At 43.7% G+C, this 13,957-nt stretch overlaps 1 protein-coding gene and 1 long non-coding RNA gene across 7 annotated transcripts in view; one reads left to right on the top strand and one right to left on the bottom strand.

Moving 5' to 3' along the window:
- The window catches only part of NSD1 (nuclear receptor binding SET domain protein 1), a 159,238-nt gene that overhangs the window by 25,149 nt on the left and 120,132 nt on the right, over positions 1-13,957 (top strand). For all 4 annotated transcript variants that reach the window (XM_077265941.1, XM_077265940.1, XM_077265943.1 and 1 more), the window contains exon 5: positions 7,401-9,501. In XM_077265941.1, the coding sequence (XP_077122056.1) occupies positions 7,401-9,501 (2,101 nt within the window). The remainder of the gene's footprint in view (positions 1-7,400; positions 9,502-13,957) is intronic.
- The window catches only part of LOC143776501 (uncharacterized), a 54,948-nt gene continuing 48,774 nt past the window's right edge, over positions 7,784-13,957 (bottom strand). For all 3 annotated transcript variants that reach the window (XR_013215845.1, XR_013215847.1, XR_013215848.1), the window contains one exon: positions 7,784-7,911. This is a non-coding gene — a long non-coding RNA (uncharacterized LOC143776501). The remainder of the gene's footprint in view (positions 7,912-13,957) is intronic.

Genomic DNA, 13,957 nt, shown 5'->3' with positions numbered 1-13,957 from the left:
TGAGTAAAATAAGGTCTTACCCAGAACATATTAGTAAGCTAAATCTTTTATCAGTTTCTATGATACACTGTAGAAGACCCTGAAGAAGCTCCTATCCTCAAATGAACAGGCGATCTACAGCTTTTGGCAGCTACTTCTTGTTGGTTTATTTAGGGATTTTATCTGTATAAGTGATGTGCCTTTTTGTCTTTAAAGGATTTGTCCTGCACTGGTCATTTCCGCATCAGAGATTAGTACCAATGATATGATTCTACATACCTGCCGAGATGCATGCACATGGCCTATTCTTATGTACAAAACGTGTACCTGTCTTGTGTAGGTCGTAACATCAGCGGCACCGTTCACCTCTGCTGTGGAAGTGAGCGGCACTCAAAAACCCTTTTATAATTTTCCTCCTGTGGGCTTACATGGGAGAGTGGGGGGCGTTCGAATCAATTTCTAGCTTCCCATAGATTTCGTCTCAAGTTAACAATATGTTAAATGTATAAATAGTTCAAAATTATATTTTCCCTTCTAACACTACAAACCAGTATCTACCGAAAAAGAATAGATCAAGCTACTAATTGCAAATCAATGTCTTCAGTTACCGTATTTTTCAGACCATAAGGCGCACTTTTTTTTTACTCCAAATTTGGGAGTAACGTTTGGGGCGCGTCTTATGGTCCAAATGTAACGTGGGTAGGGGGCAGCAGCGGAGTGGGATCGCACTCGCAGGAGGCATGAAAATGTCGCTGTTAAAGCAATCCGGTTCTGGGGAAACCACGTGGTCCCGAGGCTTAAAGTGAAGGAATATTCATTAGTCGCTTCCCCGCCCACCTGTTGGCAGTGGATGGGGAGCAGCAAATGAATATTCCTTCACTTAAACAGCGGACCCACATGGTTTCTCCAGCACCGTTCGGACTCCGCAGCGGCTAGGGAGATCATGTGTCCAGTGGAGGAGGGGGCAGAAGCAGGGTGCCACAGGAGAGATCGCCGCATACCTGACAGCACAGCCCGGGATGTGCTAATGCTGAGTGCTCCTGTATAGGACCTGTGGTGAGGTCATGAAGGGGGCTGGCTGGAGCATCACATGACAGCACAGAGCCCTCCCTCTTCATTATGTCACCACAGGTCCTGCAGACAAGGCACTAGAATCTGCAAGCTTCTTATGACCTGTGGAGAGGTAATAAGAGTGAGGGCTCTGTACGGTCATAGCATGCTCCAGCTCTTCTTTACCTCCCCACAGCGTGGCTGGCTGGCTGCAGGACCTGCACAACCTGTACATGGAAGAACTAATTAAAAGGTTAGTCATTACAGCACATAAAAAAGTACTATGCCACTCCTGTGGTGAACTATAACTCCTAGCATGCCATAGGATCTGTAGGACATGCTGGGAGTTATAGTTCTCCCTTGGGATCTTAAAGCAGCACTCCAGTGTTATTTTTCAGTGCTGGAGTGGTGCTTAAATTATAATCCCTGTGCCCCCATTCTTATTCTCACCTTCCACCCTCTTCATATAGTACTTTACAGACACCACACTGGTCCCGCAGCAACATCTCCTACTCGTAGCTTCCAACATAACATACTATTATATAGAATAACACCACATATAATAGTATGTTACTTATGTTATTAAATATTTTACCACTTTTTTGCTTCAAATTTATTTTCCCCCTATTTTCCACCTCTAAAACCTGGCTGCGTCTTTTATAGTCCGAAAAATACGGTGATTTCTTTTGTCACAGATAAAACCTTACAGATTCACATTAAAAGTATGCCGTTTTCCTATCGGAATACATGGTATAAATTCAAAAAAGAACTTGTATGTAAATTTAGACCTATTAGTAATCATTCAATACCATGTGTATCCCAAGATAATGTCAATGAACGCTCGTCTCAGAGCAAAAACAGGACCATGTATTTCTTTTATGAAAAAAATAAATTAGCTATTACACTCAGAATGATTCCATAAAACTGTAAAGCGCTGCGTAATAGGTTAGCGCTATATAAAAAATAAAGATTATTATTATTATTATGTGCCCAAAAAAATAGTTGATCAATTACTGTATTTTTCGGACTATAAGATGCTCCGGACTATAAGGGTATGTGCACACGCTGCGGAAAACGCTGCGAATCCACAGCGTTTCTGCAGCTGCGGGTCCGCAGCAGTTTCCCATAAGTTTACAGTTCAATGTAAACCTATGGGAAACAAAAAACACTGTGCACATGCTGCGGGAAAAAACGCGCAGAAACGCAGCGGTTTACATTCCACAGCATGTCACTTCTTCTTTCTGCGGATTCCACAGCGGTTTTACAGCTGCCCCTATGGAAAACCGCAGTTGTAAAACCGCAGAAAAACTGCGGTAAATCCGCGATAAATCTGCAGCAAAAACGCAGCGTTTTTGCCCTGCAGATTTATCAAATCCGCTGCAGAAAAATCCGCAGTGGACAAGAATACGTGTGCACATAGCCTAAGACATTACTCAGGTTTTAGAGGTGGAAAATAGGGGAAAAAATATTTGAAGCAAAAAAAAGTGGTAAAATATTTAACAACATAAATAACATACTATTATATGTGGTGTTATTATATATAATAGTATGTTATTATGTTGAAAGCTGCGGGACCAGTGTGGTGTCTGTAAAATACTATAGGAAGATGCTGGAGGGTGAGTATAAGAATGGGGGCACAGGGCTTATATTTAAAGCACCACTCCAGCACTGAAAAATAACACTGGAGTGCTGCTTTAAGAACCCGTGGGAGAACTATAACTCCCCAGCCTGTCCTGCAGATCCTACGACATGCTGGGAGTTATAGTTCACCACAGGGGTGGCAGAGTGCTTTGATGTGTGTTGTAAAGACTAACCTTTTAATTGTGCCAGCCAGCCACTGTGGTGAGGTAAAAAGCTGGAGCATCCCATGACTGCACACAGTCCTCCCTCTTGTTGCCTCTCCACAGCACAGGTCATAAGAGGAAGCCAGCAGATTCTAGGGCGGTGTCTGAAGGACCTGTGATGACGTCAAGAAGAGGAAGGGCTCTGTGCTGCCATGTGATGCTCCAGCCCGCCCACTTCATGACATCACACAGGTCCTTATGCCTCAGCATCCAGCACAGCCCAGACAGGTATGCAGCGATCTTGTCTCCCCTGGCCCCTTGCTGCTGCCCCCTCCTCTACCGGACACAGATCTCCCCAGCTGCTGCAGGAATCCAGCACTGGGGAAACCATGTGTGTCCCTGTTTTAAGTTAATGAGTATTCATTTGCTGCTCACTGCTCAGCACTGACAGGTGGGCGGGGAAGCAGCTAATGAATATTCACTGCACTTTAATCATAGGGACCATGTGGTTTCCCCAGCATTGCAGCCAGGCAGTGGGGACATTTTTCTGCCTCCTGTGAGTGGGATCACAGTGGATCCCACTGGCTGCTGCCACCCCCTCCCCACATGTTACATCTGGACCATAAGACGCACCCACACATTCCTCCCAAATTTGGAGGGAAAAAAGTGCGTCTTATGGTCCGAAAAATACGGTAATTGTATATAACAAAGTGTTAGGGCTTCAGTTCATCCCATAATAAGCAATTCACCATAAAGCTTTACAAGAAGAAACCTAAAACATTATGGCTTTAGGAATGCGTTGATTGGAGAGTGGAAAAAAAAACACTTAAACGCTGATTCATTGTAGTGTTTTCACCAGAAATCTGGTTTAAAACACTGATAAGTTGTAAAACGGGGCGTAAAAATGTAGACTTTGGCCATGTTCACACAGTGCGTTTTTTACCGCGGAACCGCAGCGGTTTTGCCGCTGCGGTTCCGCAGCTGTTTTCCATGCAGGGTACAGTACACTGTACCCTATGGAAAACAGGACACACTGTGCACATGGTCCGGAAATTTAAAAAAAAAAGCCGTGCGGAATAGCTCCCGGAAAAAAGAAGGAGCATGTCAATTCTTCGTCCTGAACCGCAGCGGTTCTGCACCCATAGACCTCCATTGTGAGGTCAAAATCGCAGTAAAACACGCAGATCAAAAATATATCTGCGTGTTTTACTGCGGTTTGATGTGCAGAACCGCTGCTGCAGGAAGTGCGGGGGAGCGGGCGGAAGTGCGTGGGCGGAAGTCCGTGGGCGGCGTGTGTGGTCCCGACTGTGTCACGAAGAGACTGTCATCATGGAGTTATACCGTCGCATGGGGATCGATGTCGGGCGTCTGATTGATTTGGTAAGTCTGTGTGTCCGTCCCCATGCGACGATATGCCTCTATTGTGCTAAGTCGCCGTATCGGACTACTACTCCCATCCGGTATTTAGGATGGGAGAGTTGTCCCTGTGTCCGGCGACTTAGCACAATACTAAAGTTCACACCAAACACCTACACACAATACACATACATGACACACAGTACAGTACATACAACACATAACACAGAGTATATACTCACCCACAGCACACTGGTAGGCGAAGCCCTCGATCCTCAATGAAAAAATCCCAAAATAATAAAGCAAATCCATACTCCCTGTCCGCAGAATCCATAACCGAGTGTCCCACGCCGATCGGCTGCTCTCCGGCGATACACTGCCAGGAGCGAAGCTCCTAGCAGTGTATCGCGTACTGTCCCTGAGCTCAATGGCGCCGGCGTCTCGGTTAACGGCAGTACAGCTGCGTTGAACTTTCCCACGCAGCACTGCCGTTAAGCGAGAGAGCCGGGGTCAATGACCGCCGGTAAACTCGCTCGCGCATGCGCAGTGACACACCGACAGGAACTATGGCTCCTGTCAGTGTGTTGCTGCAGCCGTGGAGAGCAGACATATCTCTGGATGTGTCTGTTCTCCATGGAAGAGCTTCGTGGGACCCTCGATGGATTTCTGCGGACAGGGCCAGGGAGTATGAATTTGTTTTTTTATTTTGCGTCTTTTTCAGGTCGAGGGTCTTCAGGACGGATTGAGCGTACAATAAAATATGGTCAAAAAGTGTGTGTCTTTATTTCATTAAAATATTTTTTTTCTAGTGTTTGTGGGTTTTTTTTTAACCCTTTCATTGGATTAATAATGGATAGGCGTCTTATTGACGCCTCTCCATTATTAACCGGGCTTAATGCCACCTTACAATAGCAAGGTGGCATTAACCCCTCATTACCCCATATCCCACCGCTACACGGGAGTGGGAAGAGAGTGGCCAAGTGCCAGAATAGGCGCATCTTCCAGATGTGCCTTTTCTGGGGTGGCTGGGGGCAGATGTTTGTAGCCAGGGGGGGCCAATAACCATGGTCCCTCTTCTGGCTATTAATATCTGCCCTCAGTCACTGGCTTTACCATTCTGGCGGAGAAAATTGCGCGGGAGCCCACGCCAATTTTTTCCGCCATTTAACCCTTTAATAGGATTAATAATGGATAGGCGTCTTATTAACGCCTCTCCATTATTAACCGGGATTAATGCCACCTTACAATAGGAAAAATACGTGCAAATGAAAGACGTGGCACTTAAATACGGGATACGTGGCACTTAAATACGTGGCACGTGGCACTTGTACGTGATACGTGGCACTTAAATACGTGATACGTGGCACTTAAATACGTGATACGTGTCACTTATACGTGATACGTGGCACATGGCACTTATACGTGGTACTTAAATACGTGGCACTTAAATACGTGGCACTTAAATACGTGGTACTTAAATACGTGGCACGTGGCACTTAAATACGTGGCACGTGGCACTTATACGTGGCACTTAAATACGTGGCACGTGGCACTTAAATACGTGGCACTTAAATACGTGGCACGTGGCACTTAAATACGTGGCACGTGGCACTTAAATACGTGGCACGTGGCACTTAAATACGTGGCACTTAAATACGTGGCACGTGGCACTTAAATACGTGGCACGTGGCACTTAAATACGTGGCACGTGGCACTTAAATACGTGGCACTTAAATACGTGGCACGTGGCACTTAACTACGTGGCACGTGGCACTTAAATACGTGGCACGTGGCACTTAAATACGTGGCACGTGGCACTTATACGTGGCACTTAAATACGTGGTACTTAAATACGTGGCACTTAAATACGTGGCACGTGGCACTTAAATACGTGGCACGTGGCACTTATACGTGGCACTTAAATACGTGGCACGGGGCACTTAAATACGTGGCACGTGGCACTTAAATACGTGGCACGTGGCACTTATACGTGGCACTTAAATGGATGGAAGAAGAAAAGGGTTGGACAAGGAAATGACATCATTTTTTTTTTTTTTCCCTCCCCACTGCAGTAAACTTTATTTCTGTCAAACACAGACAATCTGCAGACAAAACTGCATCAAAAAACGCACTAAAAAACGCACCAAAAAACGCACCAAAAACGCACCAAAAACGCACCTGCGTTTTCTGCAGAGACCTGCAGTTTCAGTCAGGAAAAAAAAAGGATGGAAATCCTGAACGTGTGAACATAGCCTTTTGGTGCTTTCAGACTTAATTTTGCCTGACTCCGCCAAAATAGACTGAGCCAGAACGAGGGCCTGACCCCACAGCTTGTCTACTTCATGATTTGCTGTGGTGTTCCTTTCACCATAAATCTTGCTTTGGTCCCTTACTGGAGTAAGATTTGTGATGAGGTACACCCCACTTTTCATACGTTCCCCAGTCATTAACAGGCATGCACATTTAATGAATCAAGAGCATCTCACCCCCAGACACCCCCTCATAAAGACCGTTGACCATTGTTGTTCAAACCACTCTTTATGAATCGGGACCTTAAAGGCGTTGTCTGGCCTTAGGGTACAAGTCTGCAGTCATTCTATGTGACTACAGACCTGCGAATCCTAACAGCGCATGCACTACACAATGTGAGGATTCTCCAGTGCTGAAAGCAGGCAGACATGTGACCACAAATATGTGATTTGTATACTTTCAGCCACATTCCGACTAGACTCATCCAGTCTCTCTCAATGCACTTGCATTGAGCAAGGCCGCACCATCTATTCAGCATGTGACCACATTTATGCAAATCACAAACTTGCTGTTATGTGCCCGGCATTGGAGAATCCTCCCAGCGTGTACCCTGACGCTACCCCTTTCATTTTAAATGCCAACAATTGACTGGTCTTTTTAAGGGATAATGGAAGCAACAAGAATTGCAATGTCCAATGGTAAACCCCTTTACTTAAAAGGATTGTCCAGGCTTCTGATTAAAAAAAAAAAAAAAAAAAAAAAGTGCGCACGCTGTCATTAATCACTGTTGACTGCAAGTATGTGACTTGCATACTTTTCTAGTGTTATTTCGATTAAACGTGTGTGTTAACAGCACGCGGTCAAGTTTCAAGAGTCTGCAGTCAGTGCCTGCAGACTATTAGATCGGCAATCCCATTTAAAATCGACTAAATATGGATGTTTCTTTACACTTACATTTTTTCTTTATTTTTTTCTTTTAAGATTCCTTCGAAACTTCTAAAATTATGGCAGTCAAGTATTGCGCATGCCTTGGATTGTCTTTCCAAAACAGACTATGGAGAACTTGCACATCTTGGAAGTGATGATGACCAACAAGTGGATTGCATTGGGAAGGAGTTCAATGGCACAATGAATAGTGGACTAAATGGCTTTTTAAAATCCTCTCTGCATCACTCACTCCCACCACCTTGTGATAACGTAAACTCTGTTAATAAAAATGAAGGCGCTAGCCCTAAGCCTGTAAATAAGACTGCTGTCAAGACCAAACTGTTGTATGAAGAATCCGTTGTTAATTCTATAAAACCAATGTCTCCTGATCATTTGTATAGCAAAATCAATGATACAAAGTTTACAATGGCGCCCTACCAGAAAGACAATGCCAGGCAAGGATTTAAAGAGGCTTTCAGCCTTAACCAGGTTGATGGCTCCAGTGCAACTAGTTGTGACGTGACGTCCTGCATTTCCTCAAAGTTGTTTGAGTTGAGTGCTGGTCCTGTGGAGAAAGAAACATCATGCAATGACAATGTGTCCCTCCCAGAAGACACCTTTAAACCACAAACTGTTCTTGCCAGTCCTCATTCTAAGCACTACGTTCAATCAGAAGACAAATTGTGTGTAGGAATGAATAAAAACAAGAAACGTGTGAGGGAAGACCCTGTGTCTAGTCCTTTAAACTCAAACAAGAAGCCTGCCACATCTAAAGATTCGAAAGACTGTGACAAAGACGCTCAATTGTCTGGTAAAGAGTATTCTGCAATGACCAAACTGGACAGTCCAGATACACATATTAAAGCCTCTTCATCTTGTACTACACTTGCATCCTCATCAGATTCTTCCCCAAACTCTCCAAATCCGGTGTTGAGTAACAGTTTTACCAGTGAAGGTACCCATTTAACGAAAGATGAAAACATGCCTTTAACCGAAGATGGCAAATCATATTTAGATGAGAAACGCCAATCATCATATCCCAAACATGAAAATGTCAAGGTGGACTTAAAATCCATCTCTACATCTCCTAGTAAAATTGGGAATGTACCTACCGTCGGCATTGATTTACATGGACGATCTTGTGGTCGTTTACAGGCTGGGGAGGTGAAGAAGTTAATGTCTGGACTAAAAGAGCCATCCGGCAAGGTAATAATAAAAGAGGAAAATTGTGAAAGTTCAGACTCTAACATATCTCTGCAGAATAAAATACCTATGGAACCAGGTTATGAATACAGCACTCTGTTAATGATGATCAAAGATATGCATGATACCAAAGCAAAGGAGAGGCAGCTTATGACAGGACAGAAAACAGCTTCCTTGCATAGTCGTACAGACGTTTCTCCTGAAAACCAATCCTTAGTGGTATGTGACCAGTCAGTGACTGGAATAAAATCTGAATATAAGCTTAATGACAATGCCAGTTCTGATGTTGCTTGTTCTTCTGTGGTACCGTCCGGTGTACCACCTCTGCCTCTATCCACAGGCCATATGGAAGATTCTAGAAGCCCTAATTATAAAGTGCCATGCTCAAACAAAAGATTTATAAAACCATGCATCCTGCAGAAAAGAAGAACCCAGGCATCAGAAAACCTAACTGCTGGAAAATTAATGAACTTTAAGTCTGAAGACAAATTGTTTTCAGATCTTGCACAACACTCAGCGGCACCTGGTCGGACAGAGCTGGATTCTTCCTTCCATCGTAAGCCATCTCCTAAAAGAGACACACTACCGAAAGAAAGTGTAGGCGATTTTGTACAGTCGACTGTAGAAACCACTGATGCAATTCTAGAAAAGCCTCACCAAAGCCGTAAATCACTTTTATGTTGCAAGGAGCTGGGTGAACCAGACTCTGAGCTGAGTAATGAGTGCCTAGGATGGGATGAGTCTGATGAGTCTAACTATGTGGCACCAAAAAAGCGTTGGCAAAGGTTTAAGCAAGAAGAACAAACGGGTCCAAGCAGTAGGTCTTGTAGCCTTCCTATTGCCATTCACTGTATTAAAGAGGAGGCAGCACCTCAGCAGCAGGATTCTGATGCCATACCTTCAGCAACTGGGCTTTCTGATGATGCAGCTCAAGCAGAGTCACCAAAACAAGGTAATAAAACCTATTCTAGAACTTACCTGTGTATTATGTATTTGTGATTTTGCAGGCCACCTATAGGAGATATTCACACATTGTGTATTTTTGCCTCAAAGATCCACATAAAAATTCAGTTATTTTACATGTAAAAAATAATTTAAATGTTTCATCAGCAATTACATAGATTTTTTTTTTTTTAAAGCCCTATGCTGTATAATAAAACTATTGCCCCAATTTTGTGAACTTACGTTAATTCTTTTTTTCTTTTTCCTCCTTGGCTCACAGCTTAGAGGCAACAGTGCCATGTGGCACATTTGACAAAAATGCCCATATGTGGCCAAAGTACAGGGCACGCCCAAAAATCCTTACACATACTTTTATGGGCATATGCTTATATTAACACAATGAATAGCCCAAACCAGATACCAAATGCACAACGCTATACAACTACACCAAGACAATTGGGGCCAAGTGGCCTAAAACAATTGGTAGAGCCAAATGTTGCTTTGCAGCACTGGGATCCTGGGTTCAAATCCCAACAATAGCAACGTGTGCAAGGAACTTGTATGTTCTCCCCATGTTTGTGTGTATTTTTGTGGGGTACTTCAGTTTCCTCCCACACTCCAAAGATCTACTGATGATGAATTTAGATTGTGAGCACCTATGTAAGTGAGTAAAATAATATACTCCAACAGTGACTCAAATGATGGCTGGGAATAGTTGGAAAATCCCCAGTGGAATTAGACTAACCTTATGTGTTTCACATTCGCTTCTCCCAGGGGATGTGTGTAGTGGGTGGCAGAGATAATTTTTATATGGTTACTTGCCAATGAAGATGTGAAGTGATTCAAATCTGTGCATGCACCAACTGAATAGTGCACCAAAAATCAGTCTTCATCCAATGTAATCAGTCCTTGACCAGTCCTACACCACTGATAATGGGATGCGGGGGTGATTCATAGAGTAAGCTGGCTAGCTGAACCAACAAAATATAGATAACACCAAAGATGAGGCATTGTAAAAGGAGAAGAAATATTGTAACGTCTGGAACATCATTATTTACAATGTGGACATAAAGGTAATGTATGTAAAATAGGACCATAATCCATATGCAGTGCAAGGTGCCAAAAGCGTAGGGGTAGTGAATGAATAGAAGCAAAACCAGACACCCTATAAACAACCCCTTTCTGACAACGGACGTACTATCCCGTCGAGGTGGGGTGGGCCCGTATGACCACCGACGGGATAGTACGTCCAGCGCGATCGGCCGCGCTCTCGGGGGGAGCGCGGCCGGGTGTCAGCTGACTATCACAGCTGACATCCGGCACTATGTGCCAGGAGCGGTCACGGACCGCCCCCGGCACATTAACCCCCGGCACACCGCGATCAAACATGATCGCGGTGTGCCGGCGGTACAGGGAAGCATCGCGCAGGGAGGGGGCTCCCTGCGGGCTTCCCTGAGACCCCCGAAGCAACGTGATGTGATCGCGTTGCTCCGAGGGTCTCCTACCTCCTTCCTCGCTGCAGGTCTCGGATCCAAGATGGCCGCGGCATCCGGGTCCTGCAGGGAGGGAGGTGGCTTACCGAGTGCCTGCTCAGAGCAGGCGCTGATAAGCCTGCAGTGCTGTAAGTCAGATCGGTGATCTGACAGAGTGCTCTGCAAACTCAGATCACCGATCTGTGATGTCTTCCCCTGGGACAAAGTAAAAAAGTTAAAAAAAAAAATTTCCACATGTGTAAAAAAAAAAATAAAAATTTTTTTTTCTAAATAAAGAAATATATATATTATTCCCATAAATTTCTTTATCTAAATAAAAAAAAAACAACAATAAAAGTACACATATTTAGTATCGCCGCGTCCGTAACGACCCCTTCCTATAAAACTATATCACTAGTTAACCCCTTCAGTGAACACCGTAGGGGGAAAAAAAAAAACGAGGCAAAAAACAACGCTTTATTATCATACCGCCGAACAAAAAGTGGAATAACGCGATCAAAAAGACGGATATAAATAACCATGGTACCGCTGAAAACGTCATCTTGTCCCGCAAAAAACGAGCCGCCATACAGCGTCATCAAAGAAAAAATAAAAAAGTTATAGTCCTCAGAATAAAGCGATGCCAAAATAATTATTTATTCTATAAAATAGTTTTTATCGTATAAAAGCGCCAAAACATAAAAAAATGATATAAATGAGGTATCGCTGTAATCGTACTGACCCGAAGAATAAAACTACTTTATCAATTTTACCAAACGTGGAACGGTATAAACGCCTCCCCCAAAAGAAATTCATGAATAGCTGTTTTTTTGTCATTCTGCCTCACAAAAATCGGAATAAAAAGCGATCAAAAACTGTCACGTGTCCGAAAATGTTACCAATAAAAACGTCAACTCGTCCCGCAAAAAAACAAGACCTCACATGACTCTGGACCAAAATATGGAAAAATTATAGGTCTCAAAATGTGGAGACGCAAAAACTTTTTTGCTATAAAAAGCGTCTTTTAGTGTGTGACCGCTGCCAATCATAAAAGTCCGCTATAAAAAAATGCTATAAAAGTAAATCAAACCCCCCTTCATCACCCCCTTAGTTAGGGAAAAATAATAAAATTAAAAAAAATGTATTTATTTCCATTTTCCCATTAGGGTTAGGGCTAGGGTTAGGGTTGGGGCTAGGGTTGGAGCTAAAGTTAGGGTTAGGGTTGGGGCTAAAGATAGGGTTAGGGTTGGGGCTAAAGTTAGGGTTAGGGTTTGGATTACGGTACATTTACAGTTGGGATTAGGGTTGGGATTAGAGTTAGGGTGTGTCAAGGTTAGGGGTGTGGTTAGGGTTACCGTTGGGATTAGGGCTAGGGGTGTGTTTGGATTAGGGTTTCAGTTAGAATTGGGGAGTTTCCACTGTTTAGGCACATCGGGGGTGCTCCAAACGCGACATGGCGTCCGATCTCAATTCCAGCCAATTCTCATTGAAAAAGTAAACCAGTGCTCCTTCCCTTCTGAGCTCTCCCGTGCGCCCAAACAGGGGTTTACCCCAACATATGGGGCATCAGCGTACTCGGGACAAATTGGACAACAACTTTTGGGGTCCAAGTTCTCTTGTTACCCTTGGGAAAATATAAATTTGGGGGGCTAAAAATCATTTTTGTGGGAAAAAAAAGGATTTTTTATTTTCACGGTTCTGCGTTGTAAACTGTAGTGAAACACTTGGGAGTTCAAAGTTCTCACAACACATCTAGATAAGTTCCTTGGGAGGTCTAGTTTCCAATATGGGGTCACTTGTGGGGGGTTTCTACTGTTTGGGTACATCAGGGGCTCTGCAAATGCAACGTGACGCCTGCAAACCAATCCATCTAAGTCTGCATTCCAAATGGCGCTCCTTCCCTCCCGAGCTCTGCCATGCGCCCAAACAGTGGTTCCCCCCCCCCCACATATGGGGTATCCACGTACTCAGGACAAATTGGACAACAACTTTTGTGGTCCAATTTATCCTGTTACCCTTGTGAAAATACAAAACTGAGGGCTAAAAAATCATTTTTGCGAAAAAAAGAAAAAATAATTTTTATTTTCACGGCTCTGCGTTATAAACTGTAGTGAAACACTTGGGGGATCAAACCTCTCAAAACACATCTAGATAAGTTCCTTAGGGGGTCTACTTTCCAAAATGGTGTCACTTGTGGGGGGGTTTAATGTTTAGGCACATCAGGGGCTCTCCAAACGCGACATGGCATCCCATCTTAATTCCAGTCAATTTTGCATTGAAAAGTCAAATGGCACTCCTTCCCTTCCGAGCTCTGTTATGCGCCCAAACAGTGGTTTACCCCCACATATGGGGTATCGGCGTACTCAGGACAAATTGCACAACAACTTTTGGAGTCCAATTTCTTCTCTTACCCTTGGGAAAATAAAAAATTAAAGGCGAAAAGATAATTTTTGTGAAAAAATACGATTTTTTATTTTTACGGCTCTGCATTATAAACTTCTGTGAAGCACTTGGTGGGTCAAAGTGCTCACCACACATCTAGATGAGTTCCTTAGGCGGTTTAATTTCCAAAATGGTGTCACTTGTGGGGGGTTTCAATGTTTAGGCACATCAGGGGCTCTCCAAACGCAACATGGCGTTCCATCTCAATTCCAGTCAATTTTGCATTGAAAAGTCAAATGGTGCTCCTTCCCTTCCGAGCTCTGCGGTGTGCCCAAACAGTGGTTTACCCCCACATATGGGGTATCAGCGTACTCAGCACAAATTGTACAACAACTTTTGGGGGTCCATTTTCTCCTGTTACCCTTGGTAAAATAAAACAAATTGGAGCTGAAATAAATTTTGTGTAAAACTAAAAAAAGTTAAATGTTCGTTTTTATTTAAACATTCCAAAAATTCCTGTGAAACACCTAAAGGGTTAATAAACTTGTTGAATGTGGTTTTGAGCACCTTGAGGGGTGCAGTTTTTAGAATGGTGTCACACTTGGGTATTTT

Source organism: Ranitomeya variabilis, chromosome 5, assembly GCF_051348905.1.
Source record: "Ranitomeya variabilis isolate aRanVar5 chromosome 5, aRanVar5.hap1, whole genome shotgun sequence".
Classification (NCBI taxonomy): domain Eukaryota; kingdom Metazoa; phylum Chordata; class Amphibia; order Anura; family Dendrobatidae; genus Ranitomeya; species Ranitomeya variabilis.
Note: the sequence above shows the minus strand (reverse complement) of the source record. Positions and strands in the feature narration are given on the sequence as shown.